This window comes from Nyctereutes procyonoides, unplaced genomic scaffold (genome assembly GCF_905146905.1).
Source record: "Nyctereutes procyonoides isolate TBG_1078 unplaced genomic scaffold, NYPRO_anot_genome, whole genome shotgun sequence".
NCBI classification, from domain to species: domain Eukaryota; kingdom Metazoa; phylum Chordata; class Mammalia; order Carnivora; family Canidae; genus Nyctereutes; species Nyctereutes procyonoides.
The window spans coordinates 16775968-16803928 of NW_026575128.1; the positions used below are offsets into that span (position 1 = coordinate 16775968).

The 27961-nt window shown below is 57.5% G+C and overlaps 2 protein-coding genes across 7 annotated transcripts in view; one reads left to right on the forward strand and one right to left on the reverse strand.

Annotated features, from left to right (window-relative positions):
* Positions 1-2988: 2988 nt before the first annotated feature.
* On the forward strand, positions 2989-5609 carry HYI (hydroxypyruvate isomerase (putative)). Its single transcript, XM_055341621.1, has 8 exons — positions 2989-3227; positions 3325-3436; positions 4445-4559; positions 4713-4791; positions 4883-4932; positions 5018-5087; positions 5214-5348; positions 5460-5609. The coding sequence occupies exons 1-8, from the start codon at positions 3029-3031 to the stop codon at positions 5531-5533; spliced, it is 834 nt and encodes a 277-aa protein (XP_055197596.1). The 5' UTR covers positions 2989-3028; the 3' UTR covers positions 5534-5609.
* The window catches only part of SZT2 (SZT2 subunit of KICSTOR complex), a 51157-nt gene continuing 28801 nt past the window's right edge, over positions 5606-27961 (reverse strand). For 3 of the 6 annotated variants that reach the window (XM_055341615.1, XM_055341617.1, XM_055341618.1), the window contains 44 exons: positions 27343-27484; positions 27085-27177; positions 26839-26917; positions 26433-26726; positions 26115-26256; positions 25830-25937; positions 25679-25742; positions 25270-25455; positions 24745-24912; positions 24578-24656; positions 24372-24443; positions 23986-24187; positions 22895-22994; positions 21873-22002; positions 20503-20655; positions 20319-20421; positions 20120-20225; positions 19915-20026; positions 19171-19289; positions 18896-19060; positions 18531-18615; positions 18221-18385; positions 17961-18128; positions 17434-17579; positions 16883-17049; positions 16662-16759; positions 16445-16577; positions 16210-16340; positions 16006-16106; positions 15757-15933; positions 15316-15583; positions 15133-15212; positions 14921-15046; positions 14601-14800; positions 12574-12664; positions 12332-12412; positions 12175-12249; positions 9554-9767; positions 9002-9155; positions 8726-8848; positions 8211-8616; positions 7967-8083; positions 6578-6646; positions 5606-6444 (listed from right to left, as the gene is read on the reverse strand). In XM_055341615.1, the coding sequence (XP_055197590.1) occupies positions 6301-6444; positions 6578-6646; positions 7967-8083; positions 8211-8616; positions 8726-8848; positions 9002-9155; positions 9554-9767; positions 12175-12249; positions 12332-12412; positions 12574-12664; positions 14601-14800; positions 14921-15046; positions 15133-15212; positions 15316-15583; positions 15757-15933; positions 16006-16106; positions 16210-16340; positions 16445-16577; positions 16662-16759; positions 16883-17049; positions 17434-17579; positions 17961-18128; positions 18221-18385; positions 18531-18615; positions 18896-19060; positions 19171-19289; positions 19915-20026; positions 20120-20225; positions 20319-20421; positions 20503-20655; positions 21873-22002; positions 22895-22994; positions 23986-24187; positions 24372-24443; positions 24578-24656; positions 24745-24912; positions 25270-25455; positions 25679-25742; positions 25830-25937; positions 26115-26256; positions 26433-26726; positions 26839-26917; positions 27085-27177; positions 27343-27484 (6136 nt within the window). In that variant the 3' untranslated portion in view covers positions 5606-6300. Of the gene's footprint in view, positions 6445-6577; positions 6647-7966; positions 8084-8210; positions 8617-8725; positions 8849-9001; positions 9156-9553; positions 9768-9803; positions 10048-12174; positions 12250-12331; positions 12413-12573; positions 12665-14600; positions 14801-14920; positions 15047-15132; positions 15213-15315; positions 15584-15756; positions 15934-16005; positions 16107-16209; positions 16341-16444; positions 16578-16661; positions 16760-16882; positions 17050-17433; positions 17580-17960; positions 18129-18220; positions 18386-18530; positions 18616-18895; positions 19061-19170; positions 19290-19914; positions 20027-20119; positions 20226-20318; positions 20422-20502; positions 20656-21872; positions 22003-22894; positions 22995-23985; positions 24188-24371; positions 24444-24577; positions 24657-24744; positions 24913-25269; positions 25456-25678; positions 25743-25829; positions 25938-26114; positions 26257-26432; positions 26727-26838; positions 26918-27084; positions 27178-27342; positions 27485-27961 lie in introns of those variants that run through there. The other 3 variants (XM_055341616.1, XM_055341619.1, XM_055341620.1) reach the window with 3 other exon arrangements.

Below are 27961 nucleotides of genomic sequence, written 5' to 3' on the forward strand. Positions count from 1 at the left end.
CGGGCAGCCCCGGTGGCTCAGCGGTTTAGCGCCGCCTGCAGCCCAGGGCGTGATCCTGGAGACCCTGGATCAAGTCCCATGTCGGGCTCTCTGCATGGAGCCTGCTTCTCCCTCTGCCTGTGTCTCTCCCTCTCTCTCTCGCTCTGCATTTCTATGAATAAATAAATAAAATCTTTAAAAAAAAATAAACTCTGCAGTCAAGTCTTAGCCATCATCCATGTAACTATTTATAAATTATTGTTATCTTAACTCATTGTTATGTCAAATTCTTTGGTTAAAAGTTAAATGCAAAGAATCAAGATTTGCAATAATAATTTAGTATAAGGACTATGTTGCAAAGTAGTATATAGTAGGAAATCAAACAGTGAATAAAGAAAATTATTTTCGGGGCACCTGGCTGGCTCCGTTGGTGGAGCATGTGACTCTTGATCTTGGGGTGGTGAGTCTGAGCCCCACAGTGGGTATAGAGATCACTTAAAATCTTGAAAAAAAAAAGGAAATAATTTTCATGGGCATTGTACTCCTTTGGGATTTATTTTGATATATTATGTGAAGGTGTTGAAGAGAATTAGGGGGGAAAGTGAGTCATGCACCTCCTAATTTATGTGTACACATCATCTCTGCTGTCCTAAAGGGTATACACACAAAGGGGTGGACCCCAGCACGTAGTGGTGCTTTTAAAGTCTTACGTAGAATTTACACTCTCAGAGATTTACAGTGAAGTGATAAAGAGTTATTTTCCTTAGGTGTTATTCTGCATGGTCAACATTGGACTATTAACATGCTGAAGTTGGGATGGATTAGAATGTTAAACTTACTGAGGTCACGTCCTGACTGGACTATACCCAAGTAACACGTTTCAGGACAAGTCAAAGTTCCAAGTAGAACAGGAGCTACAAATGGGCGAGAAGTCAGGTGATCGGTAATAGCTGGTGGCAGTCTGTTCTTAGAGCTGAAGAAATGGAACGTGCTAACCACTGGATGAACAATGGTGCGGGGCGGGGACCCCAGAGGTCTGAGGGAGCCTGCCTTGGGGGAGAGGGCCAAGCAGTTACAGAACAGACAATAGAGGCTGGGTGCTCCTAACGTTGCACTTGGAACTTCCTTCTGTCAAAGCTAGTGCAGAAAACAGACCAACGTGACTTCCACTCATGTGTTGGTGGATTTTTGAAAAGCAATTTTGCAGAGCATCAAGACCTTAAATGTGTTCCTATTTGTTATGTGATTTCGGCCTTAGGAATCGGCCCAGTCATTCGGGTTACCGAGGATGAAATACACTCACTCCAATTCTCTCAAGAAACATCATTAAGAGGCTACAGACACAGAAATCCAGGAAGGTCTAGACATCCCAGCTTGGGAAGTGCAGACCCAGGCAGCTGTGGGTTTCACAGAGGTTTCTCCAACGTGCCACCCTTACCCCTGGTACCTGGTTACCCCCGGGTCTGCGCCAGCCTTCCTCTACCATTTGACTCTGGCTTACTTCGCTCCCACAGCCACAGCCATCTGGCAAGACCACCTCTTAGCTGACTTTCTCAGCACTTCCTTGGTTGAACTGTGAGAAAGAGAATCTGATTGGCCAGATCATCTTTCCAAACCAGGCAAAGTAATGGGTGGGCTGCCCTAGGATCAGATGTCCTCCTGCGGCCCAATCAGCTGAGGGAAGAGGGAACAGCCTGCTCCTAGCCGCTGGGCGCAGAGAGGGTGTGTGTGTGTGTGTGGGGGGGGCAGTTTTCCGCATAAAGGACTTCGGGCTGGCAAATACCCTAAAGGACATCTCCAAGGAACCTAGGGAAAAAATTCAGAGGTGAAGCCAAAGAGGTGCATTAAAGTGTTTTCACAGCGCGCACACACGAATTTTGAAAAGCCCTAGAGACCAACGGTGAGCAGTAGGATGAATCCTAGGCTGCCTGGGTATGGGACTTTGAAGGGTACTGAAGAACACAGGGAAATGCTCACAAGAGAGCATCACATGAAAGAGCAAACCATACAGCTACATGTACAGTGTGATAAGAATTCTAAGAAAACAGACCTGCTTATGTTTATTTTTTAATCTGTAAGGGAAAGCTAACGGTTAGTGGTGCGATGACTGTAGTGAGTTAAACGTTCTTGATTTCGTCTCTTAGCTTTCAAACGTCGCAAAATGAACAGATACTATTTTTACAGTGAGGGGAAAATACTAAGTGTTAAAGCTCACGTTCCTCAACTGGGTCTCTAGGGGCTGGTCAGCTGGCGCGGGCCCTTCCCTCCCGGCTCTCCGCCCAGGGGGCCCCGGGCCACGTCTGCCCTCCCGCGGTCGGAGCGGGCGGGGGCGGGGGCTCTCCTCTCGCTTGGCCCTGGCGCCTCTCCCCTCGTTTCCCCTGCTCCAGCCTCGAAGAATGTCACATTTCTGGACTAGCCGCAGTCTTTACCCCACACTTTTCTAACCAAAAAAGCCTGGCTCTTGGCGCCCTACCTCGGGTCGGGCTCCCCAGATGCACTTTTCCCCGGGATCCGCGCAACCCTGTCCAGCCTGCCTCCGCCCGGGATCCGCGCTCCCCGCCCCCGCCCGGTCCGCAGCGCCCTCTCGGGGATCCGCGCTCCCCGCCCGCCCCGCTGCACCCTCCCCTCCCGGGATCCGCGCTCCCCGCCCGCCCCGCTGCACCCTCCCCTCCCGGGATCCGCGCTACCCGCCCCCGCCCGGTCCGCAGCGCCCTCTCGGGGATCCGCGCTCCCCGCCCGCCCCGCTGCACCCTCCCCTCCCGGGATCCGCGCTCCCCGCCCGCCCCGCTGCACCCTCCCCTCCCGGGATCCGCGCTCCCCGCCCGCCCCGCTGCACCCTCCCCTCCCGGGATCCGCGCTCCCCGCCCGCCCCGCTGCACCCTCCCCTCCCGGGATCCGCGCTCCCGCCCGCCCGCTGCACCCCCCGGGTCCGCGCTCCCGCCGCCCCGCTGCACCCTCCCCTCCCGGGATCCGCGCTCCCCGCCCGCCCCGCCTACTTCCGCTCCCCGAGCTGCCCGGACTCTGCCCCGCTGCAGGGCCCCCGCCGGCCATGGCTCCGCTCCGTTTCTCGGCCAACGTGTCGTGGCTGTTCCCTGAGCTCCCCGGGCTCCCCGCGCGGCTGCGGGCGGCCGGCAGCTCGGGCTTCGAGGCGGCCGAGGTGGCCTGGCCGTACGCGGAGCCGCCCGAGGCAGTGGCTCGCGCCGCGCGGGAAGCGGGGCTGCGGCTGGTGCTCATCAACACGCCCCCCGGTGCGCCGCGGGGCTGGGGCTGGGGCGGGGGCGGGGGCGGTGGTGGTGGTGAGGCCGGGGCGGCGGGCCGGGGCTGAGGCCCGTTCTCTCTCCGCAGGGGACCGAGAGAAAGGGGAGATGGGGCTGGGGGCCGTCCCGGGGAGGCAGGCGGCCTTCCGCGAGGGGCTGGAGCAGGCAGTGCTGTACGCCCGGGCCCTGGGCTGCCCCAGGTACCCTCCCCTCCTCCCTCCTCCTCCCCCTCTCGCCCGGCCTCCTCCAACACCCTGCCCCGCGGTTGGTTGGGGTCTGGGAGACGAGCACCCAGGTTGCAGAGGGTCCGGAGTCAGTGCCCGGGCCCTTCACTCCTCCAGCCCCCAGCCCCCAGCCTTTGTAAATCACCTTTTGTGTCTTATTGGCCCGTGTCCTCAATTTGCTCCGCTTTCACGCTGGGACCCCATGCCCGGAGCTGCCCCGCTAGGGAGAGAGCAAAGCCAACCACCGAGTGGTCCACTTGAGTAAGGGTCAGTTTATGGTAGCTGTGGGAGCCAGCAGGCACCTGTCGGGGAGCAGTAGTGATGTTAAACTGGGTCTCAAAGGAATGAACAGGTGAGAGGCACTGGGGCAAGGATGCAGTGGCCGGCGTGCTCAGCAGAGTTCCCGAGGCTCAGACATTGCCTTTTGGACTTGGGTGTGACCAGGAGAGATGAGGTGATGGCAGCAGGAGGCGCGGGGCTGATCAAATAAATGTCAAATCCCGCTGAAATGGGCTGAGCTGGAACTGGCAACGGGGGGGGGGGGGGTGTCCTCACTGGTGAGTGGTGGGGGCAGAAAGCAGATGGGAAGGATGGAAGGAACAGATGCCGGAAGTAGAGACAGGCAGCACGGAATATTTAAGGGAACGGGTCAAAGTACTTGTTAGCAAGTGAGGTCAACACACGTTTATAGCCCAAGAAGAGGGCGACTGGGAAGGAGAGGTGGAGAGGACAGGGAGGGCTCAGTGAGGGGTCTCTGACGCAGGAGAATGGTGTGACCCTCAAAGGTGTCTGGAAAAGGGTTTGGCCTCAGGCTGACACAGGGGGGTCAGGCCACTGAGCATGGCGGCCAAGTGACCAGCTAGTGGGTTGCGGGTGGGTAGGGGTGGGAGGGCAGCTGGAAGGGGCGCACCCAGGGAGCCAAGGAGCAAGGGCCCTGTTTTCAGGATGGACTCCCCAGCCCCCTCCAGTGCCATCTTCCCCCAGGATTCACCTGATGGCTGGCCGAGTACCCCAGGGGGCTGACCGAGCAGCAGTCAGGAGTGAAATGGAGACCGTGTTTCAGGAGAACCTGAGGCATGCTGCTGGGGTTTTGGCTCAGGTGAGGCCAAGGCCATAGAGCCACACACATATGCACGTGAACGCCTGTGTGTGCAGAGGGAGGGGGGCGCTGGCCCAGCTCAGAGGGAATGGTGAGGAGCTTCAGTGGCTGGCTGACAGCGGAGCTCTGCTCACGGGTCCACCGTGGTGCTAGGAGAACCTCGTGGGACTGCTGGAGCCCATCAACACCCGCATCACGGACCCCCAGTACTTCCTGGACACGCCCCAGCAGGGTAGGACTTGCAGCCCCGTGCCCCCTCCAGGCCCCTTTGATTCTTGGGTTCCCCCTGGGGCTCACAGCCCCCTCCCCGGGCTCTCTCCCAGCGGCAGCCATCTTACAGAAGGTCGGAAGACCCAACCTCCAGCTGCAGATGGTAAGTGGAACAAAGGGAGTGCTGCTCAGGAGGCCTGTGTGCTCCGCGTCGGGCCGCAGGGTGTGATCCAGTATTCTCTACCCAGGACTTGTTCCACTGGCAGATCATGGATGGGAACCTGACAGGAAACATCCGGGAGTTCCTGCCCCTTGTGGGTGAGAGGGGTCTCTGATCTCCTTCTGGTCTGCTGTGCTACTCCTGTCCTCCCCCCCCCCCCCAAATGTCTGTCGGGCCTCAGCTGGAGCCTGGGCCCCACCCCTGCCACATCTGTCTGTCTCCAGGGCACGTGCAGGTGGCACAGGTCCCGGGCCGAGGGGAGCCTGACAGCCCTGGAGAGCTGAACTTCCCCTATCTATTCCAACTGCTGGAGGATGAAGGCTACAAGGGCTATGTGGGCTGCGAGTACCGGCCTCTAGGTGAGGGGGTGCTGGGGCTCCGGGCCTGGCCCTGGGGAGGGAGCTCTGGAGGGACAGCTGCTCTACTACTCTTCTCCTGGGGTGAATGCCACCGCCTCCCCCTCTCCTCAGGAGACACAGCAGAGGGCTTGAACTGGCTTCGTTCCTACTGGGAGAGGCGGGGCCGCCCACAGGCTGCCCAGTGAGGTCCTGTCCCAAGCGCACTTGTGGGACAGTGCACCCAGCATCCTCAATCTCTCGAATTAAAGAGCTGCTGCTGAACGTCTCTCCACAGGTGTGTTATTGGGTGGGCGGGGGGCGCGGTGTCTAACCCTGCAGGCTCTGGCTCAGGTACCCCAGTCTCTGGCACCAGTGCTGCAGTGCACGTGGGGGGGTTTGAGCCCACCTTCTCATTTACACACCAGAAACCAGAGGTCCGAGAGCAAAGGGACTTGCCTGTGGTCACAGGGCTTCAGAGGCAGCGCTGGGGTTGGAACCAAGGTGTCGTATCTCAACAGCAACGTCCCGCAATGATGTTCCAGTGGGAAATGAAGACCAGGGGGCTCACAATGGGGGCAGGGGGGCTGACAGCAATCCAAGACTTGGAGGCAGCATTCAGGCAGAGGGGCTCTCAGGGGTGAGTGCTCGCCACCTGGTGTGAAATCCTGGGACTTCACCAGGTGAGCAGGAAGGTGGAGTCCCTTTCTGGAAGGGTCCAGGGGCCTGAGAGGAGATGGGCACCTCAGGGAGCTGACCTGACCCTCTGGAGCCCCAGGCCGGCCAGCAGTGGCAAGTGCTCAGGAGGGCAGCTCCCACTGAGGGGCTGGGGCTGCAGACCCCGGAGATCTAGTCACAAAGCTTTGGGTGTCTGTCCTTCAGTGTCCGGGCCTGGAAGGGCTGGTCAGTCCTGCTTCAAGTGGGCCATCTTACAGACTCCCATGGCTTGAGGAACAGACATTCACTGGTCTGGCCCTCAGAGGAGGCGGGTCCAGAGGGTGAAGCAAGCTGTGTTGATGACGGACTCCAGGTGGTGGTAGGTGGAGACCAGCTGGGCTGGAGGGCTCTCGCTGTCCTGGGGCTGTACGGGGAAGGGCTCTCGGAAAACCACTGTCAGAGACTGTGGGGAACATGGCAGGGGTGCGGTGGTGAGAGGAGGGAGGGTAGGCACAGGAAGCAGGGCTCCCAGCCTCAGCAGGTTCTGGAGGAACCTCCCATGAGGCAGACAGAAAGCCCCTCCCTGCTGTCCTCACCGTCTTTCCCAAGTGGGAATCCAGAAACACCAGCACGAAACAGTCCGTGAACTTCTGATTCAATACAACCTGCAGTGAAACACAAAGTGACATGGGGAGTGAGGTCACCTGAGGCAGCCTCCACCTTCCTTCCTTGAGGCCATGCTGGAAGCGCGACCGGTGTGAGGAAGGCCTGCTTCCATTGCCACACCTGAGCCCGTCTGCATGCCACTGGCCCGGGCCCCTGCCTCTAAACTGAACCTCAGTCCACATCCTGGCTGGCTCCCCGTCAGCCCGACCAACCTCAGCAGAGGGAGGGGGAGGCGCCTGACTGGAAGGCTTCACAGCTGGTCCGAGAGGCCCTGCACAAAGCTGGCACACCAAAGCCCATCAGTGACAGAGAGCTCTCTACCCTTGGCACAACCCCTTGCCTCCTGTTGGGGGTCTTGTCTCTGACCCCCTGCGACTGTCCCTTTGCTTGGCTCTGATCTCTTCCAGGTGATTCTGCTCCCAGGCTTCAGTGACCACCTGTTCTGGTAGATGCTACCCAGGTCTCTCTCTCCTGGGCCCAGGTCCCCAGCGTGCATATACCTTCTAGAATGTGGTCCCAGGAGGGCCCCATGGGCCTCCGATTCAACTTGTCACCCTTCTCTCAAAGCCGCCCCTGCTTCAGCATGCCCACCACCCACAGGAGCACCCCCATCTGCTCATACTGCCCTGCACAGCCGCAGCCTCACCAGCTCACCTCAGCATCCCAGGATGCCCCTTTGCACCCTGAAACTAGTCTACTCACGAGCAGGTGTCGCGGGACCCCACCCCACGGACCAGCTCCTACTTTTTTTGAAGTCGTCTTCCGAACATCTCCCCACAACCACTGTTCTCATCAGGTCCACCTCTTCGAGTCTCTTAATCCCCAGGCTCTGGCCACTGGAGCCCCTCCCTCTCCACCTGGCCCAGGCATTGATCTCAGCCTCTCATGTGCACCTGGGGAATGGGCTAGAAGGCACGTGCTGAGGCAGCAGATTGGGGCTGGGGCCTGAGAATCTGCATCTTGGCAAGCTCCCAAGTGCTCGCCGTTGCTGCTGGTATAAACACCACACTTGGGGTAACAAGGCTCTAAAGCCCCAAAGCCTAGGGGCTTCTGGGCCCTAAGACCAACCACTGATGAGCTTCCCAGAGCTTGGCCCTCAGGATCTCTAGCCAAAGGCTTGTGTCTGAGTTTTTAAGGTCAGAGATCTAGGTCGTTCTCACAGATCTGGTGTCGAGGGTCAGTGCTCAGTGCGTGAAGAGGAGTACCTGGATCCTGTTCTATCTAGGCCTCCCGCCAAAGCAGTCCTTGTTTAGAGGGGCTGGGGTTCCTTTTGGGGGACACCTGTTGTCTACCCTTTCAGAGGTGGCTCAGAGACTTACCAGGTATTGAGTTCCCAAGTCTGGGCTCTGGAAATGGCGACAGCTCTGAGGAAAGCGGCTTAGGAGAACCTTGATCAGGCTCTGGTACCAGGAGACCGTCATAGACAGGAAGCAGTCCTAGGGGAAGGTCAGGGGCTGGATCTGCTGTCCCAGAGCCACCTGAGACCTCCGCACCCTCTACCCTGGCTGCTGCTAGGATCCCTAGAATCCAAACCAGCCCCTTCTAGAACCCACAGCTGCTTACCAGCTGGGGGTCAATGTCCCCAATGGATTTGGCATGGACTGCCTCCAGGAGCTCCTCCAGCTCAGCCAGGGCCAGGCGCCCCCCTAGCCGTAGCCGGTCAGGCCCCGGAGGCTCCAGCAAGAAGAGGCGCTTCCAGAGGGTGTCCCGCCGGCAGTGCCCACCAGCCAGCCGGACCAGCTGGGCCAGCCGTGCCCGTGCCACGCCCACCTCTGCAGCCAGTGGGGGGAACAGCAGAGCCGGTCCAGAGGCCAGGCCAAGCCCGGAGGCCTCCCCAGGACTAGCAGCTGAGCTCCCAGGAGCTTCTGGCTCAGGGGGCAGTGTGGGTGGCTTCCGGAACCGTCGCACGTCAGCCGTGAGTCTGGGGAAGAGCTCCCGTTGGCTGGTGAGCACCACGAAGAACTGCAGCCTGGGGCAGGGAGAAGGTGGGAATGTGCTGACCAGGGCAGGGGACACACAGAACAAGGGCACAGGGGATGCTGGGCAACGAGCGCATGGGAGGTGGGGGATCTGCTGACCGCAGGATGTGCCGCTCGGCTTCTCCTTGCTCTTCAAAGGGCGCGGCACAATGACACACCAGCAGAGACACATCAAAGTCATCCTGGTGACGAAGTCCCTCGGAGTCCAGGTAGGAGCCAGAGCTGCACAATGGGGATGGGGAGATGCCAACCCTGAGGTTCTAGTGAGGGCAACCCCAGGCCTCTGGCTCCTGAAAATGCCAGTCTCCCTACTGCCTAGACAGCCTTGACCTGGGCTCCACCCGAGCAGGTGCTGATGCTCCCCTGCCGCTTCACCTGTGCCACGCTGATACCAGGGCATATTCGTTATGTTCTGGGCCTCCTGGCCGGGCCATCCTCAATGGCTTCATGTGGTAGGAGCTGGCATGGTCAGCTACATAGTTGTACAGCTGGTGGGCAGCAATGAGTGGTGTGGAAAGCTCCAGTGTTCCTGAGGGGCAAGTTGTCGGAAATGCTGAGGCTAGGACAGACAGACTAATAATCCTGGGATGGGGGACAGAAGCCCCTAAGGCTCCAACAGGTGGACTGGCTCTACTTTTCTGGGGGTTCCTAGGTCCTGGAGGACATCAGGATGGGCCCAAAGTGGCTCAGGACAGAGGACAGGGTACACATGGCAAATGATCTAAACTTTGATATGAAACAGTATGAAGAACCTAAACTGAAGACAACCCAGAGACAGGGGAACACGGTCCAAGTGACATAGGTGAGTAACAGTATGGGACAGGAGGGGCAGGGTCTGGCCTAGGAAGTGGTCCCATTGGCCCTGGTTTGGAGATCCCTTGGGGTCTGTCCCATTTCTGGTTCACCGGCTTGCCCTTGGGCACCAACCTTGATAAATGTGATTGCGGCCAAAGTGGGGCCCGTCAGGGTGGTGGGCCAGGAAGTGCCGCAGGAATGTGGTCAGGTGGTAGCCGTGCCGCAGCACCAGGTGGGCGCCCAGCACGTGCTGGTGCACGAGGCGCAGGTGGAAGTCGTAGCTGAACGAGTGCACGTGCATCAGGTCACGCACCTTGTCACATTCCTCAGTGAACAGCATGGACAGCTGGGGAGTGGGCAGCAGGGGACCGGGTCAGGATGTGGCAGGCTGCCCAGCACACTCCCCCCGCTCTCCCTCTTCCATGGGAAGCAAAATTCAAGATTGCCTCTGTTGCTGTGGGCCCAGGGGAGCCCCTCTGCCGGGATGACTTCTACAGGAAGCCCTCCTCGGTATATTCCCTTCTTCACCCAATACTATGATTCGGTTTACGTTGCAACGATGACTATTTTGATAGAAGGGCCTTTTCACTGGATCCCAGATTCCGCTGCAGTCTGGCCCAGATTCACTGATGCAAAAAATACTCATTTAGTGCCCACCAGGTACTGTTCGAGGCGCTGGGGATACACTGGGAAGTGAGCAAACCCTGCCCTTGAGAGCTTACATCCTAGCGGTGGGCAGTAGGACAACCAGTGCCAGGCCGCAGAGATGAGTACGTAGCATGTTAGAAGACGGTGGTATGGGAAACCTTGTGAGGCACTGTGGTTTTACAAAGGTGGCCAGGCAGGTGATGTACTAGTAGGAAGTCTTTCCTGGCTCCTCTCATCTCTCCAGCCTGACCTTCCCACCGAACTACCTGCTCTTCCCAGTACATGGTCTGTTCTCTTCACATTTTTGTACCTGCTTGTTCTCTCTGCCTCGAATGTTGCTCTCTGTTCCCAAATCTAGCTCCTACGTGGTTGTAAAGCGTCTTCTGGGACATCCTGCCAAGGCGAGGCCAGGGCAGGCCTCCTCTAACTGATCTGTGAATGAATGCATGAACCACAGACGGAGGAAGAAAGGAAGACAGAGATGGAGCTGGTGCTTCTCCTGGTGGACGTCACCGTCACTGAGAACGTGTTAGCAGCTGGATCTGTGCTGCCGGGCTAGCAGAATCTACACGCCTGTGCCCTCGGAAGCACGGTGCACAGGAGTTCCGAGGAAAGGACAGAGCTGGCTCTGGGAGATGGGACAGCCCAGGGGTCAGGGTAGCTGTGTGGTCCTGGCTGAGTCACATCTCGGCTTCACCTCCCTCAACCACACACAGATAAAGCAGAGGTCTTCATAAACTAGAGAACATGGGATAAGCTGAACCGCCCATGGATTATGATTATTAGAAGTGCTAGAGCGGCGCCTGGGTAAGGGGCTCGGGATGCTCACGGAGGAGGGGAAGAGGAAGAGAGGAAGATGGGGGCCAGTGGGGGGTGGGGGGGAGGGCTAATTCAGGCTCAGAGACATGGCTGACTTCGCTGTCAGGGAAGATGCATGAAGACGTGTCACCTGAGGGTTCCTGGCCCACAGCCCCAGTCCCGCCATCGATGGGCATGTGCCCAGAGCATGCACTTTACCTCTGTACACGGTCTCCTTATGTGTACAGCAGGAGGAAAACTTTCCTCTCCGCTGAGTATACACACTCCGCGCTTAAATAACAATAGCAATGGTACTGAATTTAGAAATCCAAGTAGGGTCAGAGAGAGCCAAGCTGGATGGAAATCAGGGGCAGGAAACCACAAGGACTTCAAGAGGCTCGAGAGTCTCGCAGTAGGTCCTTCCCGCCAGCACAAGAGTAAAGTGTGAAAGCATACCTGCCCGTCCAGAGCTCCCTTTGGAGCACTCTGGCCCAGGTAGGTTTCTGCACGTAGAGTCACCATGCCTTTCTGGGTCACCTTATCCCGTGAGGACTGGACTAGGTATCCACACTCAAGTCAAAGGCAACCATCCACGGGCTGGATGTGAGCTCTCCAGATATGAGGAGGCCCAGGCAGACCAGGCCCAGTCAGACCCTCATTTCGAGAGCTAAGTGAGAGGCAAAAAGAAGGCACAGGCCCCCATGTGACCTGCCTGGTGACTGAAGGAGCTGAAGGAACTCAAGTACCAAGGGCTTTATGTTCCTGACCTCACTCGGTCCTGACTCATTCTGAGCACTCCTGGGTGCTGGGCTCTTGTGAGTACAGAGGCCCTGCCCCGAGGCCGACAGACAGGGACGTAAATAACCACTAAGTGTCAGGGGTGTGCTGGGTGGCTGGCGACTCTGGTCCTCATTCTAAGTGTTTGTGGCGATGCTGACAAAGCCTGGCTGTCTTCAGCTCTAAGGCCAGGACTTCCTGCAGCACAGATTACCCACCATGTTCAAAAGTCCTCACTGACCTGCTATGGGTATGGATCGAACACGCTGCCGGGCTCCTGTCAGTGCCATAATGACCAAAGGACCAGACCAGCCTCCAGTGCTGAGGTTGAATACAGCTCTGGCCCACTGAGAGAGTGAGGCTGATGGGTAGATGACTAGTCATGGCACCAGAATGACCACTGACCTATCCAGCCCATAGCAACAGATCACCCCAGCCCAGACCACCCGTGCTTTCCTCTTACTGGCCACAGCACACTGGGGAAGCCCTATGCCTGAGATCCCCTCATTTTCTCTGTCCCCACCACATACCTGAGAGTTGACAGCTTGCCCCATGGGGATTCGGGAACATTCTAGGGCAAACTGTTTGACACAGAAGTAACAGCCCTGGAGAGAGAGTGAAGATGAGGTCAGGAGGGCAACAGACCGGTGGATCTACCTCTCCCCACTCACTGTTCCTCATGCTCACCTGAAAAGCCAGCTCCATGAGGATGATGCCCCCGGGTAGTGCCCGCTGCAGGTGGTAGGTGGTGACCGGAGAGCCAGTGCTCTAAAGAAAGGATAAATATTAGGGTTCAGGGGCAAAGTTTGGGGGTTCACCAGCCTCGAACCAGTAGGGCAGTCCTTGGGTTGATGATTCTGGCTCAGAGACACTTGGGTCTGAGGCATCACTGATTGCACTATCAGGGAAGGTACGCAATGATACACTACCTTGGGGCTCCCATCACTCTTGGTTTTAGGACAGGAAAAGGAGCCACGACCCTCCGTTCCAAGGATAGCCATGGCCCTCAGCCGGCTGGTGCTGCAGAAAAAGAAGAGGGAAGAGGATGAAGCAGGCCAGCGGGTGAGGCGGTACAGCCAGCAGACCCACAATTGATTTCATGGGCAAGGCGTCTTGCAGAAGTGGAAATGGGGCCAGAGAAGGGAAGGACCTACTCGGGGTACTGTGTTAGGTAAGTGGCTGGGACTAGAGTCTAGGTATAGACCGTGGGGGCAGCGGGGCTCTCTCCTGAGTGCTTCGTGGAGAGGTGGAGAGCAGGCCCTTCTCCCTGCAGGTTAGGGGATAAGAGGCTGCTGAGACTACGGGGAGACACGGTGATGGGATGGAGATGTCCCCATACTGGGGGCTGTGTGATGGGAGGAAGAAGAGGCTGATGCATGTCTAAGATTTCAGAAGAAAAAATTCAAGGACATGCTCAATGCCCTTGTTACCTACTTTTCTCTGAGCAGGAAAAGAGGTTCTCTTTTGACTGAGGAATGGCAGTGTCAGGGTCCCATGGGCCTACTCACCTCAGGCAGATGGAGAAGAGAAGCAGGGAAGGAAACATGAGCAAGGAAAACAGCAAGGGCCAATAGGAGGTGCTCATTACCCCAGAGCTCTAAACCGCCAGAGCTCTCGCTGGCAGGCTGGGGTGGGGTGTGTCAAAGCCTCAGGGGAAAAGAAATGTTAAGTCCTCAAAGAAATTGGAATAAGACTTCAGCAATGACTGGTGATGCTTCACGAATGGTGAGAAAGGAAGGCTTGACTAAAAATTTGGTTCTAGAAATATGTTTTTCATCCCAGTGTTTTTTTTGTAAAATTGTTTTATTTTACTTTTTAAAGTAGGATCCGCATCCAGCATGGAGCCCAACGTGGGGCTTGAATTCATGACCCTGAGATCAAGACCTGAGCTGAGATCAAGAGTTGGACACTGAACAAACTGAGCTACCCAGGTGCCCCCAGAATCTTTGGTTTTAAAAAGGAACCCAGAGTTTTGGGAAGAGCTTCAAACTGAATGGAAAGTATGGAAACTAAAGTCTCTCAGAGATGCTGCTTTAGGGAGACCTGTCAAGGCAGCAAGCAGAGCTCCTGCTCAGGTCCTGTTGCCCAGAATGAGAGGAGTGGGGTCCCAGAGGAGCAGGCCTGTCCTCTCTTCCTAATGCCTGGGGGAAGGAGGGAGGCCTGGGAGCTGGAGAGCTGGTTCACTAAGGAGTTGGAATTGACTTTCTGGGCCAAGTGGTGTCCTGAGTAAGGAAGTACAACTTACACACAAAGGTTAACTGTGTGCAACATGAACAGGTACGTTCCCACAGCCACTGGGAAGGGGCTGGGAACAGAATCTGGAGGCCCAGAGGTTGTAAGGAGCACAAAGCAGGGGCCACAGAAACAGGTGAGATTTGACAAAGGCAGGAAAGGTGGTTGTGGATGTGTCACTGTGCTCCAGGAACCTGAAAGGTGGTGACAGAGAAGCTACTTACTTCCCTAGACTCAGACCTGTCACTACTGCCCAAGAATGGGCAGGAGGATGGTGATACAGGTAGGCCTGGCACAGGGGTCGCTGGTGAGAGAGACAACTCATGAGGACAGGGCCTCCTGGGCCACGAGCCATGTGAAATACCCAAGAGAGGCCCGTGTAGCGACTGGGCCAGGCATCACTAAGCCCCAGATCCAGAGGCCTGGGAGCTTCTAGTGCATGAATGCACGCCAGCACGTCGGCATACAAGACATCTGTGGGCATGAGCCTGTGAGGATGTAACGGCTATGCGTACAAATGTGTAGGTCATCCTCTGAGATTCAGAGGGTGTGCCTGAACCCACAAGAAGGCTCTCCAGACCCTCGTGTATGCATTTGGCCTGGTGAGATGGACAGGCATGAGGCCCACGTTGTTTAAATGTGGCCCAAGGCAAAGGAGAGAGGGTGTGTGGGGCCTCGTCTACAGTGAAGGACTGGGGGTTGGGAGGGGACAGAGGGGGCTCACCTGCGGGCAGGTGAGGGAGGCCGCAGCGGCACCAGCACAAAGCCCATGCTCTGCAGATACTGCACGTACTGCTGCAGGAAAGCCAGGCTCAGTTCCTTCAGCCAAGGCTCCTCACGGGCACCTGGTGGAGGCGCATCTGAGGATTCACAGCTTGCAGGGGCCTCCCGGCTCCCAGCCCCTGCCTCGGGGCGATGGCGCCGCTGTGGGGGTGGAGATCAGGAAGGCTCCAGCCGCTGGCACCCACATCACAGGGTGGAGGAATGGAAGGCACATGGTAAAGGGAGGTCCCACGGGAGAAACCCGGGAGTCTAGAGCCTCACCTGGCCCTCCAGGGGTCCGGAGGTCTCTGGGGGCCCATGCAGCCAGGCAGCTGGGTCGAAGAGCAGGGCCGTTGCGCAGTAATGCACCAGGCGGGATGACTGCTTTAGGGTCTCCAGCTCTGCGGCCTGGGGAGATGAGGCGGTGAGGACTGGGAGGGTAGCCAGGAAAGGGTCACGGGTGCTCACACAGGACACGGGCTTGGGACACTCACACTGATAGGCATGCTGGCTGGGGCGGAACGCTGCTGCCAGGTCACAAACAGGTTCTCCATCTTCATCTGGCGCTCCAGCTCTGGGGGTTGCAGGCATTAGTCATGGCCCCCAGGAGCTGGCACACCCCACCCCAGCCTCTCTCTCACACTCCATAGATGCCCCTGCCCAGCCCAGGACCTCACCCCTGCGCTCTGCCATCTTGATCTCCAGGAACTGCTGGCCGTGGTAGGTGACAGGATCAGGGGGTCTGGGCACAGGACCGAGTGAGGAGCTGGGGCGGGCAGCTGTGATATCCCTCAAGGCCTCATCGAAGGGGAACGTGTCCAGGGGAAGGGGGCCCCCACCCCGAGAGGATGCACTCAGCCGGCCCTGCTCGCGGCTCAGCGGTGGGCTTGCACTCCGGATGAGGGTCTCCGCTTCCATGGTTGGCAGGAGGAATGGGTTTGGCTCCTGAGTGGACGGAGTGCCACGATGGGTTCATGGCCGTTGCCTCCAGAGCCTTTCTCACATCCCCCCACTCCTCTGCCCACAGCCCGTCCCCTCTCCCCTGCTGCCACACTGGCACTTCCCAGAACTGATCCCTGCAGAACCAGAACTAGAGGGGGCGCCCAAGGCACGGGCACCTTTTCATCCCGCACCGGGAAGTCCAACTGGCCGTAATGATGGAAGAGCCCGAGCTTCTGGCTGAGGAGGCAGAAGGTGAGGTGGGCGCGCGAGTTCTGCCACTGTACGAGGCGGACGAGCGCTCGGCCTAGGGCTGCTCCCAGGTCCGGAGCCCAGTTGTAGGTCAGCAGCTGCAGCTGGGAGTCGGGGTCGGGGTCAGCGAGGTCACTGAACCGCCTCGCCCACCCAGCCCCTGGCCCCATGTATACCTTCTTGTCCACGACCTCCAGCAGCAAGAACCTCTGCCGGGGAGCGCTTCGCCCGGAGCTCCCGTCACCCCCTGGCTCAAAGCGCTGCACGGCTTTGGCAGCTACAGGGGAGAGCAGCTCGATAGGGGTCTGGAGGCAGAGTCCCTCGAGCCCACCCTGCCCCCGTGGGACTCGGAACTCACCCCCTCTAGGCCATGCCCTCACCCTGCTGGGTCGGTCTCCTCCACTGCAAGAAGTTCCTGCCCAGAAGCAGCAGATGCCGCTCGGCTGCCGGGCGTGGAGTCGGGCCCAGTTGTCCAAGGGAGCAAGGACTGAAAATCTCTGGTTCTGAACTCCTAGAAAGCAGACCATCTATGTGTGGCCCCATTCCCTGGCCACCACTGCCCAGGCCTAGCCCCTGCCCGTCCTAGCTCAGGCTCCATGAGACCCCCAAACTCACAAATGCTGCTCAAAGATGCGGACGTTGGTGTCTCCGGCCATTGAGGTGACCAGAGTAGTAAATTCAGAGAGGACAGATGGGAGGAGGAATCGGGACACCATGTGGGTGGAGCTCCTGGACACTGAGGCACAACCTGGAGCCAGGGCAGAGAAGTCAGGCTGGGGCCATAGGACGGGGACCAGGCCACGGGGGTGAGTGCGCGGGAGGGGGGCCTCACCGATCTGAACCATAAACTCCATCCAGCGCTGAGTCACACGAGCAAACACCGGCTGCAATGTCCCCACCTCACCCTCTTCTAGCTGTGTGGTCCGGCGTCTGAAGACACAGCAGGTGTAAGACCCTCGCCTCCACGTGTGACACGTGTGTGTTCACAGAAACCCCAAACCCACCTGTGACTTCACATCCTCCTCCACCCTGACGCACCACCACACAACACACCTTTGTCTCTGGGCTCCAGAATCTGGGCCTGGTGCCCGCTCAGTTCCACCTGGAGTCCGAACACTTTCTGTTTTGTGACGCCTCCGGCCCCGTGTGTCTTCTGGCCGGTCCAGGACAATGTCATCAGTTGTTTTGGGAGAACCCAAGTCCCCACATTCTGTTTTACTCTAGGGGCAAGGCAGTGAATGAGGAAGTGCTGTTGGGAAGGGTGATGGCGTGGAAGATGGGGGCATTGTGGAATGGTAAGGAGAGCCTAGGGGCTCAGAGGTGCCGGCCGCAGCCTTGGGCAGGCCACTTGGCTTTTCCGAGCCCCAGCACCTGCACTGGTAAGAGCCCTACTTCTGTGGGTGGCTGTGAGGGCCCCACGAGAGAAAGGGAAGTGAAGGCTTTTGCTAAGCTGGGCTCTCTTCATCCGAGAGAACCTGCCACACTCGGCAACCCCCCAAGGGACAGGCCATCTGGGGCAAGGTCTGCAGGGGAATGGAGGGGAGCCAGGAGGCAGGCAAGAAGGTAGACGCCAAGTCCACCACCTCTTCCCATCCCCTTGTTACCAGCATATCCCAGAAGCTACGTCGGCCAGCTTTGCTGGGGGGAGTCACAGGCTCGCCAGAGCCAGGGCCAGGGCCAGGCCCAGGAGGAAAGGTGCTAGCTCGGCCCGCAGGGCTCTTGGTTTCCAACGACCCGCTCCTGAGACTTCCTGTGGACGTCAGACATTACAGACTCCCGTCACTAACCATCAGTCCATGTGTCAGACAGCCTAGCCCCGAGACAGGTGAGAGTGACTTGCCACTTTGCTCCTTATCCCGCCTATCAGTGAATGGCAGCGTACACAACTGACAGCTACGTGTATGTATGAAGGAGCTTCCTGAGGAGGAACCTCTCTCTTGAAGTGGGTGACCAGCTGCATGTATGTACTTCTGCTGGCGTGTGGCTTTGCTGACGCAGAGAATAAAAGGATAACTGTGAGTGTGTACTTTGGAGAGAGCCTTTGCAATGCCTTCCCGAACCCCCATCCTTGGCAACCTCACCAGAGACGCTGTCTTGCCTGGGCCTGGGATGTTCTCCGGAGACCATGTACCTGGAGATGTGTCCTCTGTGCACAGTGAGGCTGGCAGCAGCCGCAGCTCCATGATGGCATCAGCCAGGGCTTGGCGGGCTGCTCCTCGGAGCTTCTCCTCCAGCTGCACGATACTGATGTTGCCCTTCTCCCACACATCCAGTCGGAGCCATGGGGCCCCATTCTGAGCTGGAACAAAGAATGGGTGTAACATGAGGGTGTCTCTGGCTCCCACCCAGAGTGTTAACTGAATACCCCCTCCACTGACCAGGCTGCCCCACCTGAAGAACTGTCCGACACGAATGGGCAGCGAGTGACCTGGGTCAGTTGCTCAAATTCCTCCTCCTGCAGTGGGTCAAGGGGCCCCGGAGAGGAAGGGGGCCATGATGCCAGTGAGATGGGGCTGCCCCCTTCATCCACGAAGGCTAGAGTGATGCAGGCGACCCCTGGGTAGAAATCCACAGGAAGACCCAGGTCTGAGACTTCTAGATGGCCCTGAGCTGCAAGGCTGGGAAAGGCCCTGTTGGCCATAAGGCAGGAAAAGGCTCTCCCACAGTCGGCAGGGGCCCAGGCTGGCGCCCTGCAGCATACCTTTGCCACCGGTGCCCTGCCCACCAGGCTTGTTATACAAGTAGATGTCCAAGTCAGGGAGGCCACCTTGCGGTGGGAGCGGGTGCTGGGGAGAGAAGCACCACAGAGCACTAAGCCCCAGTGGGGTAGACAGAAACCATCAGGGGTTGGTGTCCACTGTGGGGAGTGGCAGACAGGTATTCCTAGGAGCACAAGAAGACGCAAGCAGGCAATAAAGGTGTAGGAGGTGGAGGGAGGCATGGGTGTGTGTATACAGGTCCTTAGGCAGGGGGACACCACCTGTGGCACCCGCAGAGAACGGTCACACAAGTGAGGGGGGTGTGGGGGCATCGGGGCACGCAGTGTGAGAGGGATTGAAACCTCACCTGGAAGTGGTTCCGGCTGTTGCTGTCCGTGTACTTGGGAGAGTGCAGGAAGATGAGCAGGTTCTGGCGCAGGTACCAGGCCAGGGCAGGAAGCCAGGGCCTGCAGGAGACAGGGAGGGCCAGGTGCAGCACTTCTGAGGGGAGGCTTCCGGGGGGCTGGATGAACTGTAAGGAGTGTGAAGGAAGGGGGGGTCAGAGCTATATGGAGAGGGTGAAGCAGACACTGTCCCCGCACCCGAGCCTTGGAGGGAGGCTGAGGTTGGGAGAGAGCTGACCTCCACATCAGCGGGTGTCAGCTTGCAGTTCCGAACAAGCATGACAGTGATGACGTCCAGTGTGGCCTCGTCCAGGCGCCGACGCAGGACCCGTACTAGCTCATCTGTAATCTCAGGACCTTGACGCAGCCACAGAGTCACTGGCAGAGGATCCAGCAACCCCCAGACCAGCCCTTGACCCCCACACCTGAACAGTCCCCCACACACTGGAGGCAGCTGGCACCATGTTCTAGCTCTGCCAAGTTCTAGTTCACTATGTAACTGTGGACAGGGGAGTGTCACCTGTCAAAGCCTCAGTGTCCTCATCCATATGATGGGAATAATACCAACATCTACCTCATACGTAATGGTCTGAGCCCAAGGCCAAGTACACATTAAATCAGCCATAAGTATGAGTTGCAACATCCAGTTGCCTACTGGGTCCCTCGCGCTCACCATCTCCCAATCTGAACCCAGCACCTTCACCCCAAACCTGCCCTCGGTTTCCACCCACTGGAGCCACCATCCTCCCAGTCAGCCAGGCTAGACAGCTAGTGTCGGCTTTAATGGGTCCTCTCTCCAAGCTGCATTTCAATGAGCTGCAGCGCCTACCCTCTAAACATCACGGGGGTCTGTTCTGCCTGGTTCCTGCTTGAGGGGAAACAAGGAGCACAGCATGAGCTAGAGCGGGCAGGTGCCAGAAGTCTCAGGAGGATTCTGGAACCTCCTCTGGTTACTCCCCTGCCCCTTCCTCGTGGTGCTTACCTGCCTGTCCTACGCCGTGCACCAGCAGCTGGATATGCCTGTCCACTTGGCCCACAGGACGAGCAGCATCTGAACTGCGGCTAGAAGCCATGTCCAGGGGAGAACGAGGACCCTGCAGAGAAACGTGGGTCAGGGCCCGGCTCCAGGGGGCAAAGTATGAGGGGAGCACAGAGGCCTTGGGGGGTGGGGAGGGGGTGATACGTGCCGATGTTTCCTCAGAGTAGATGGGCTCCTGGCTTCGTGACAGAGCCAGGGAGGGGGGCAGCGTGTCACCCTCCCATGATCGCTCGCTGCACGACGTCTCCAGGAGCCTGGGAGAGAGTGGCACAGTCTTTGGACATACGTCCTCTGCCCCTATCCTTGACCCCTGCTTTACCCCCTCTTCCCAGGGCCCACCCACATACCGCAGGTAGTACACAGCCTTCGTAGCTCGTTCCTGATAGACAAACATGTTCTTCCGGTTCACCACAGAGAAGGCATTGAGCACGGAGCGCAGGGCCTGGATGGCTGTGGAGGGACAGGGGCTCAGGACGCCCCCTTCTCCAGATTCCCTCCCACTCTACCTGCCTTCTCTTGCCTGTCACACACCCCGAGAGACTCCCATGCTGGGACCCATTTTCAGGCGTGAATGGACGCGAATCACGGTTCCCCACACAACGTCACAGGAGAAATGGCCAGGGACAAACTGCATTGTGGCTGCTAGGTACCCTCGGGGTGCACAGCTCTCATCAGCAGCGTAATCTGGGGAGAAGGGAGACAGGGGGTTAGAAGCGGGACACAGCCTTCTGCCCTCGCTACTTCTCACTTATGAAACTGGTCTACTTGTCCTCACTCCTCAGGACTCCTTGGCCCGGTCTGTTACTCTGCAGGGGAAGGATGGCCATTCTGGGTAAGGCGGCAGAACCGTGCTCTTAGGAAGCCAGGTCACAGCACGAAGGCTCTCAGGGAGATGTGGAGAAGGAGCTAAGAAGAGGTGGCAGGTAAGGTAGACATGAGAAAATCCTTAAGATAATGTCGAGACGTTGCCTGTGTCATAATACATAACACACACCCCCAGCTATGTACTCACAGGGAGTGGCAATAGGACAGGAGAATAGGAGTTAGAACTGAGGATAGGAGTGCTGATACACACCTGCAGAGTCATGGAAAACACTGTGCGCCGGAGGACAGCTACCCCAAAGAACCCACAGGGTAGTAGGGCAGAAAGCAAGAGCCCAGGGACACAGTCCAGCACCCTGTCTGACCCTTTCCAGGTTGCCAGGTTGATGAGCCTCCTGATGGCAGAGGGGGCCACCTGGTTTCCCAGAGAAGCCACTGCTGGATGTGAGCAGCGTTTAGAGCGCACAGGGGGCTGCAGTTTGGAACAGAATGCTGGTTGTCCAGCAAAAACACGTGGACAGACTCTAATGAGGAAGGGCCATCTCAGGGCTCCGACCAGTCTCCCATCGCACGCTGCCAGAAGGCATTTGAAGCAAAGGTGTGTGGTTGTCCTAGCACATGCTCCATGTGCGGAAGACACCATCAAAACCCTGGGAAGCCTGCTAATTAGGGGAATGGTGCTTTGATATAGAGCACGTCTCAGGATGTGCTGAGAGACGCAGTGTCCGGAACTGTTAGGAACATTCACCTACAGACTTGGTGAGAATATTAAATACAGAAGTAGTCTGATTTTACTTTTAAACCGGATGGGAGAATTGCAAAGGAATGACATCATCATTTGGCTTTCCCCCCTGAGCTGGGGTGAGGGGTCATCAGGCGTAACAGAAGAGAGCAGGAGTGTCAAGACTTCATTAGCATCTTGAGTAGATTGTCAGGCTTCCTAACCATGACCAGAAGTCTCAGGAAGCCCAAAGGGATCCTGTGCCTGCCCGTCAGGAGGGACAGCCGATTGGAAGGCAAATCCTCCTACTGGAAGGGCAGCAGCAGCCCATGAGGGAGGCTTCTGGGTGGGGTCTCACCATCGGTAGGCAGCGGTGCCCGCTGACGGGAGTGGAAGGGGGTCTCGCTGCGCCACAGATCTTCTTCGCTCTCGGCCACCAGAAGAGAGTTACATACGTGACTGTCATGGAGGTCCTGCAGAAGCAGCCGCTGGGAGGAGGAGCCAAGTATCAGGGAACTGAAACATTCCTCAATTCCTCATACATTGGTGGCAGTGGTCAGGGGTGATCAGAGGCCAGAGAGGATGCCCATTATCTTGGGGAGGGGGCGGGGTCAGCGATCAAGAGAGTATCAGTAATCACTGGGGAATCAGAGATGTGTCCCACAGTCACTGGGCTCAGGGCTCTGAACCCCAGGTTATGAACACTCGTCCCTCCTCTTTGCCAGAATCTGTTACCCAGCCTTCAGGCCTCAGTTTAAAAATTCAACTTTCCCCCTGACACTGCAGATCAGACCCCGTCATTTGCTCTTGCAGCAAGCAGTCTCTACTTTTCCTTTGTATGATTCTTCACAATTGTAATGGAAATAATTTGTGTAATTTAGTTGTTCAATGTCTATCTCCCCCATGCGACATAACCTCCCAGAGAGTCAGGGTTTCCCTGTCTTGTTCACCATTATATCCCTAATGCTAGCACGGCGCCACAAGATGGAACAGCTAGCTCTAGTCAGGGTCTGGGAGAGTAACCTGCCTTACTGGGCGAGGGGAGGGAGCATTCCCCAGCTTGTAGAGCCCAGGGAGTAACAGTATCTCAGTAGGAAATGTCCAAGGCAGATTAAGAGCCTCTGAAGGTCAAGTCCTGGAAACTCCTGCCTCATCTGAGCAGTGTCCCATGCCAGAAAGCCCTGTCCCCAGGGACACCTGGGTGGCTCAGTGGTTGAGCATCTGCCTTTGGCTCTTGTCGTGATCCTGGGGTCCTGGGATCAAGTCCCACTGCAAGAAGCCTGCTTTTCCCTCTGCCTGTGTCTCTGCCTTTTTCTCTATGTCTCTCATGAATAAATAAAATCTTTAAAAAAGAAAGCTCTGTCCCTAGCTATCCCTTACCTGGTTGACCTCCCTGCAGATCTCCCCAACTTGTCTCACCAGGAGCTGCTGCAGGTGACGGCACTCAGTGCCTGGACCCCCATCCTCCCGAATCAGGCTCCTATAGGGGAGGGATGGATCAGACACAGTTGTTGTTGTTGGTGGGGTCTTGAGAGCCAGGGCCAAGAGAAACCATGAAAAGGGAGTAGGATTGGCCAAAGGGAAGCAAACATGGTGGGAAATGGGAAAAGCAGAACTCTCCGTAGCAATTATAGAAACACAGATCCCATGCTTGCTTTATCAGCTTCCTCATGGGCAGCATGCTGAAGCTTCCTTCACGTAGCTCATCTGCTGTCCATTCTCAGATCTTGAGCAGAACGGTGGTCTTCCCTTCTCAAACCCACCCCATCCCAAGATGGGAGTCATATTTAAAGAGGCTCTGCTGGGCAGCCTGGGTGGCTCAGTGGTTTAGTGCTGACTTTGACCCAGGCTATGATCCTGGAGACCCAGGATCGAGGCCCACGTGGGGCTCCCTGCATGGAGCCTGCTTCTCCCTCTGCCTGTGTCTCTGCCTCTCTGTGTCTCTTATGAATAAATAAATAAAACATTTAAAAATAAAATAAAATAAAGAGGCTCTGCTGGGAATCCTGGCTCTGCCCTTTCCTGTGACCTTGGGCAAGTACTGAACTTACCTGTGCTTGAGTATCCTCCCCCTGCCATAAGGAGAGTAATACTGTCTAGCACTGCTGCATAGATGAAAGGAGCTGATCCAGGTGGAGCACTCAGCACAGTGTCTGCCACACAGTAAGCACTTGTTAAGTATCACCTGTTATTCCCATGCCAACCTCTGAAGCTGCTCTGAACTGCAGCAGCTCTTAATGCCTGGCCAGGATCCAAAATCCTACCAGCTTTTAATTCCACTAGGAAAGCAGAGAGTGACCTGCTTTGCTGCAGGCTGCGGGAAGTAGTCAGGACCACCCAGCCCCAGAATGCAGTCAGACCCCTGCCCAAAGCCTAGTCCCAAGTCTTACTTTTGAACAACCCTGGAGAGGAGTGTTGTGGGACCAGGGAAAAGCAGCAGACATCAGAGTCAGGTGCAGGGCGCTACTTACCGTGCATGAGCATATACTTCTACGCGGTCCTGCAGTACCCGAACGATGAGCCAGAAGTCAGGCAGGCAGGGCCCAGGGAGGCCTGAGAGTGAAGGCTGGGGAGGTGCTGGCCCAGGCGAGGTCCGCAACGTGAAGGGAGCCTTCTCCCCCAGGGTCTCATTGGGACCCTCACTGTCTGAGCCACTGCTGCCACCATCGTAACCTGTGTCAAACGTGCTTAAGTTCAGTCCCATCCTTTGGCTCATCTGATCCTGTGAGCATCATCAGGTTTGCTGGACCTGGCCCCTTCACGTCAGTCCATTCTGAGGCCCCCTGCCTGGTCCTGCCGCACAGCCCTGAGTCTGCCTCCCATCAGCCTAGAGGCCTCCCCCATTGTCCCAGCTTACCTAGGTGGTCAGAGTCCACACTGCCCTGACTGGACATAAGGCTCAGCCCCCGGCTGGGCCCAGGCTGGCTCCCTGGGAAGAGAAGGGAAAGGCCTGGAACCTCTATTGATCTGGCTTAGGACCGCCCTCTGAAGATGGAAGCAGGGCCAGGGACCTACAAGTCCCTGGTCCTAGCCCCCAGACTTTTTACCTGAGTCCTCTCTTACCTCCCTGTGGCAGGCTGAGGAGGGGGGTGCCCTCAGAACCCTCTGGGGAGCCAGGGGCTTGGGGGCTGGCTGTCAGGGCCTGAGGGGCAGAAAGTTAGAAGTGAATATGGGCTCCACACACCTACCTCCACCCCCTCCATTCCCAAGGCATCCCGGGAAAGGCTCACCTCCCCTTCGATGCCTTCAGCCCTGTCCTCATGGCTGTGCCAAGCCCAGGCAGTCGAAGGGGGCTCCCTTTGGGACCCACCTGGCTGTTGGCCAACTGCTACAAAGAAGAAGCCACTTTCGGGATCCTCAAGAAGAACATGGCCAGGGAGGTGAAGGCGGCGGAACTCCTGGGGAGCAGGAGCCAAGGTCACAGTTTAGGCAAGAGCAGCCCTCCCTGTATGTGGCACCCCACACTTCCTCATCAGACCCTCAAAACTACCTGGTGAAGCAGACTCTGGCACCCCCATTACTGAGGTGTGCAAAGGTTCAGTGGCTTGCCTAAAATTTAACAGACATAGTGGCAAGGAGGGGAGCAGGGTCTCTTCCCACTGAGTTGGGCTACCAGGCACGGGGTGAGGGACAATGTGGTGAGGCGGCCGTCCAGAGCGTAATGCTATGGAATCAAACCAGGACTTCTATGTTATCTGAAGTCCAGGGAAGAACGGGCTCCAGGATGACCAGGGGGGTTTCTGAGGGCAGCATACCTCCTTGAATTGTGTAAGGGAACGTTCTGGTCCAAACACAAAACTCAGTGGTAGGGTTTGGCGAAGGCAGGTAGAGCGTCCAGGAGAGCTATGGATGTGGGCAGCTGCACGGTGCAGAGTAGGGCCCTGGGGGATGCCCCCTCTTCGGAGGGCTCCCACCATCTCATCCTCCAGCAACCAGCGGATCTACAGTCAGAGAATAATCCGGCAAGTGGTGAAGGGCACCTTCCTTGCCAGTTGGGGCATCCCCTCACTTGCAGACCAAAAGACACTTTGCCTCACAGATTGAGGGCGGCCTTACTTTGATCTCAGAATAAAGGAGCCCCTTAACCTTACTCACATGATGGAAAGGGTATCAGTTACAGTGTTGAGGGGTCGCCACTTAGGTTGGAGGAGGGAAGGCCCTCACCTCACTCATGGTGGTCTCAATAGCCAGTCTGTGGGGTGTGGCCAAATTGGACAGTCCAGGGTGCCTAAGTGGAAGAAAAGTTTAGATGTTGGTTTCCAAAAAACAAAACTGACAGGGAGCAAGGAACCCTGAGAGACAGAAAGGAAAGTACCTATCTTCTTCTGGGGGTGGCAGTGGAGGTCCTAGGCCATCATCCGACCTTAAAGATGATGGCTGCCCTGGAGATCGTGGGAATGAAGCACTGCTTTCAGAGGTGGATCTGAATAGGGTGGGAGCAAAGGTCAAAGAGCAGCAGCTACTCTCTTCCTAGGGCCTCTTCAGAACTCCTTTCTTGGAATCCTCAAGGGGTCCTGAGTCCCCAAGTGTCTCTAGATTCTTTAATGGGCCCCTACCCCCATCAAGGCCCTAGATCCCCCCACCAAACTTGCTGCCACACCTGTGGTGCTGAGGGTCCGAGGTCGGGGGAAGCTCCACTTCCAGAGGCAAGGTCAACACGAAGACGTCCAGGGTAACACTGAGGTCCCTCAGGGGCACTCGGCCTCCAAGGGGGGGGCCCTCCAGACTGGAAAGCACCTGGCCTGGGAGAGGGGAAAAGTCAAGAGGGCTGCCGGAGCCCAGGGACAGGCACAGACTTCAAGTCCTCAGCGCTCATGAGTTACAGCCATGGGCTCTCCCCCTCCCCCCACCCCCACCCCTGGCAGGCAGGCAGGCTGTCCTGGCACCTGGGGCCCTCCCTTGGGTACCCTGGACTCACCCAGGCAGGTGGGCAGGCTGCACACGGGTACTGAGCTGTGCTGCCCATGCAGCCGCACAGAGCACGTGAGGTGTAGGAAGAGAGGCGGCAGGTCACGCACCAGGCTCTCAGGCCCCGTCGGTGAGTCGCCCCCCAGTATACTGAAGGAGTCTTCATCAGGGTTCACAGTGTCTGCATCTGACAGTGAGGCGGAGTCGAGCCCCGCGGGCCCCAGGTCTGCCTCACGGCTCTCTCGGTACTCTACTTCCAGCTCTGGGTCACTCTCAGTGACCACGCAGCAGGCTGACGTGTCTCCTAGACAAGGAGCATGTCATGTGGTGGCTGGGAGAGGCTGGCGGTGGAGGGCCCCGAAGCAGCTTCTCTGGCCTGAAGCAGCCTTCCCACCTCTACCCACTTGCCCACACACCTTCTTCTCCTAAGAGTTCAGGCTCTGAAAACTCCAGATCACTGACTTTTCTGTCTACTATGTCCCGGGGGCCCTCATCCTGAGCAAAAGAAAGAGAGAGCTTTATCTGAGGCAGGACAAGAGTCACATCCAGGCCTCAGGGAGCCAAGAGTCAAGAGGATCTAGACTCAGGGGGCTCAGTGAGGCTATGGCTCAGGGGGTACAAGGGAGGAAGGGAGGAAGGGAGGAAGGGAAGAAGCCACTCGCCTCTCGCCGGCTGGATGGAGGGCAATAGAAGAAGTAGTGCGGATTGGAGGGCACCGTGCGGAAGTGGAGACCACTGATCTCCAGGAACTTCTCCTGTTTGGGAGTTATTATGTCAGCCGGCCCTTGGCAGGACACTGCCCCCTACCCTAGAGTAGACGCCTACACAGCCCCCCCACCCCCACCCCTCCTCTGCCCTCAGCAAGAGGCACCCTGCACAGGCAGGCTTCTACCCTCCTCTGCCCTCAGCAAGCGTCCCACCTGGATGAGGCTATGAAGGGCATCATGGGCCTCTCCTCTGAGCTGGCAAACGTCTGTCAGGGAGATCTCCAGGCTAGGGTCTGGGTTGCCAGGGACACGGCTGCTCTGAGACTCAGGCTCGCTGAGGTCCTCGGTCTCTATGCTGAGAAGGCAGGATGGGGGTGAGGGGTGTCGTCGAGGCATTAAGGACCGCCAAGTCCTGGAGGAGCCTGCTTCCCTACTGGGAGTGGCACACACCCATCTTTGGCTCTAGCAAGGGTGCCTGGCACAACGGCACGGGTGGTGCGAGGGGCAAGGGGAACCGACCCACCCATTTTGGCTCGAACCCCCACGTTTCTTAACGACCAGACATTTCTGTGACATGAAGCAATGAGTAAGGAGGACTCCCAGTTTTCTGACTTGGGCTGCTGGGTGGAGGGTGATCTCATTCACCCATGGGAGAACACAGATAGAGAAGTTAGTTTTGGTGAGAAGAAAATGCATGGATTTTAGGGCATGAAAGGTGGGGGGTGCGTCTAGAGCTCTAGATGGGGAAAAGGGCTGGAGTTCGGGGCCTGGGCATCGTCAGCACACTCCTCCCTCCGCTTCTTCTGCTTCCTCGAGGCTAATACACTGCGGG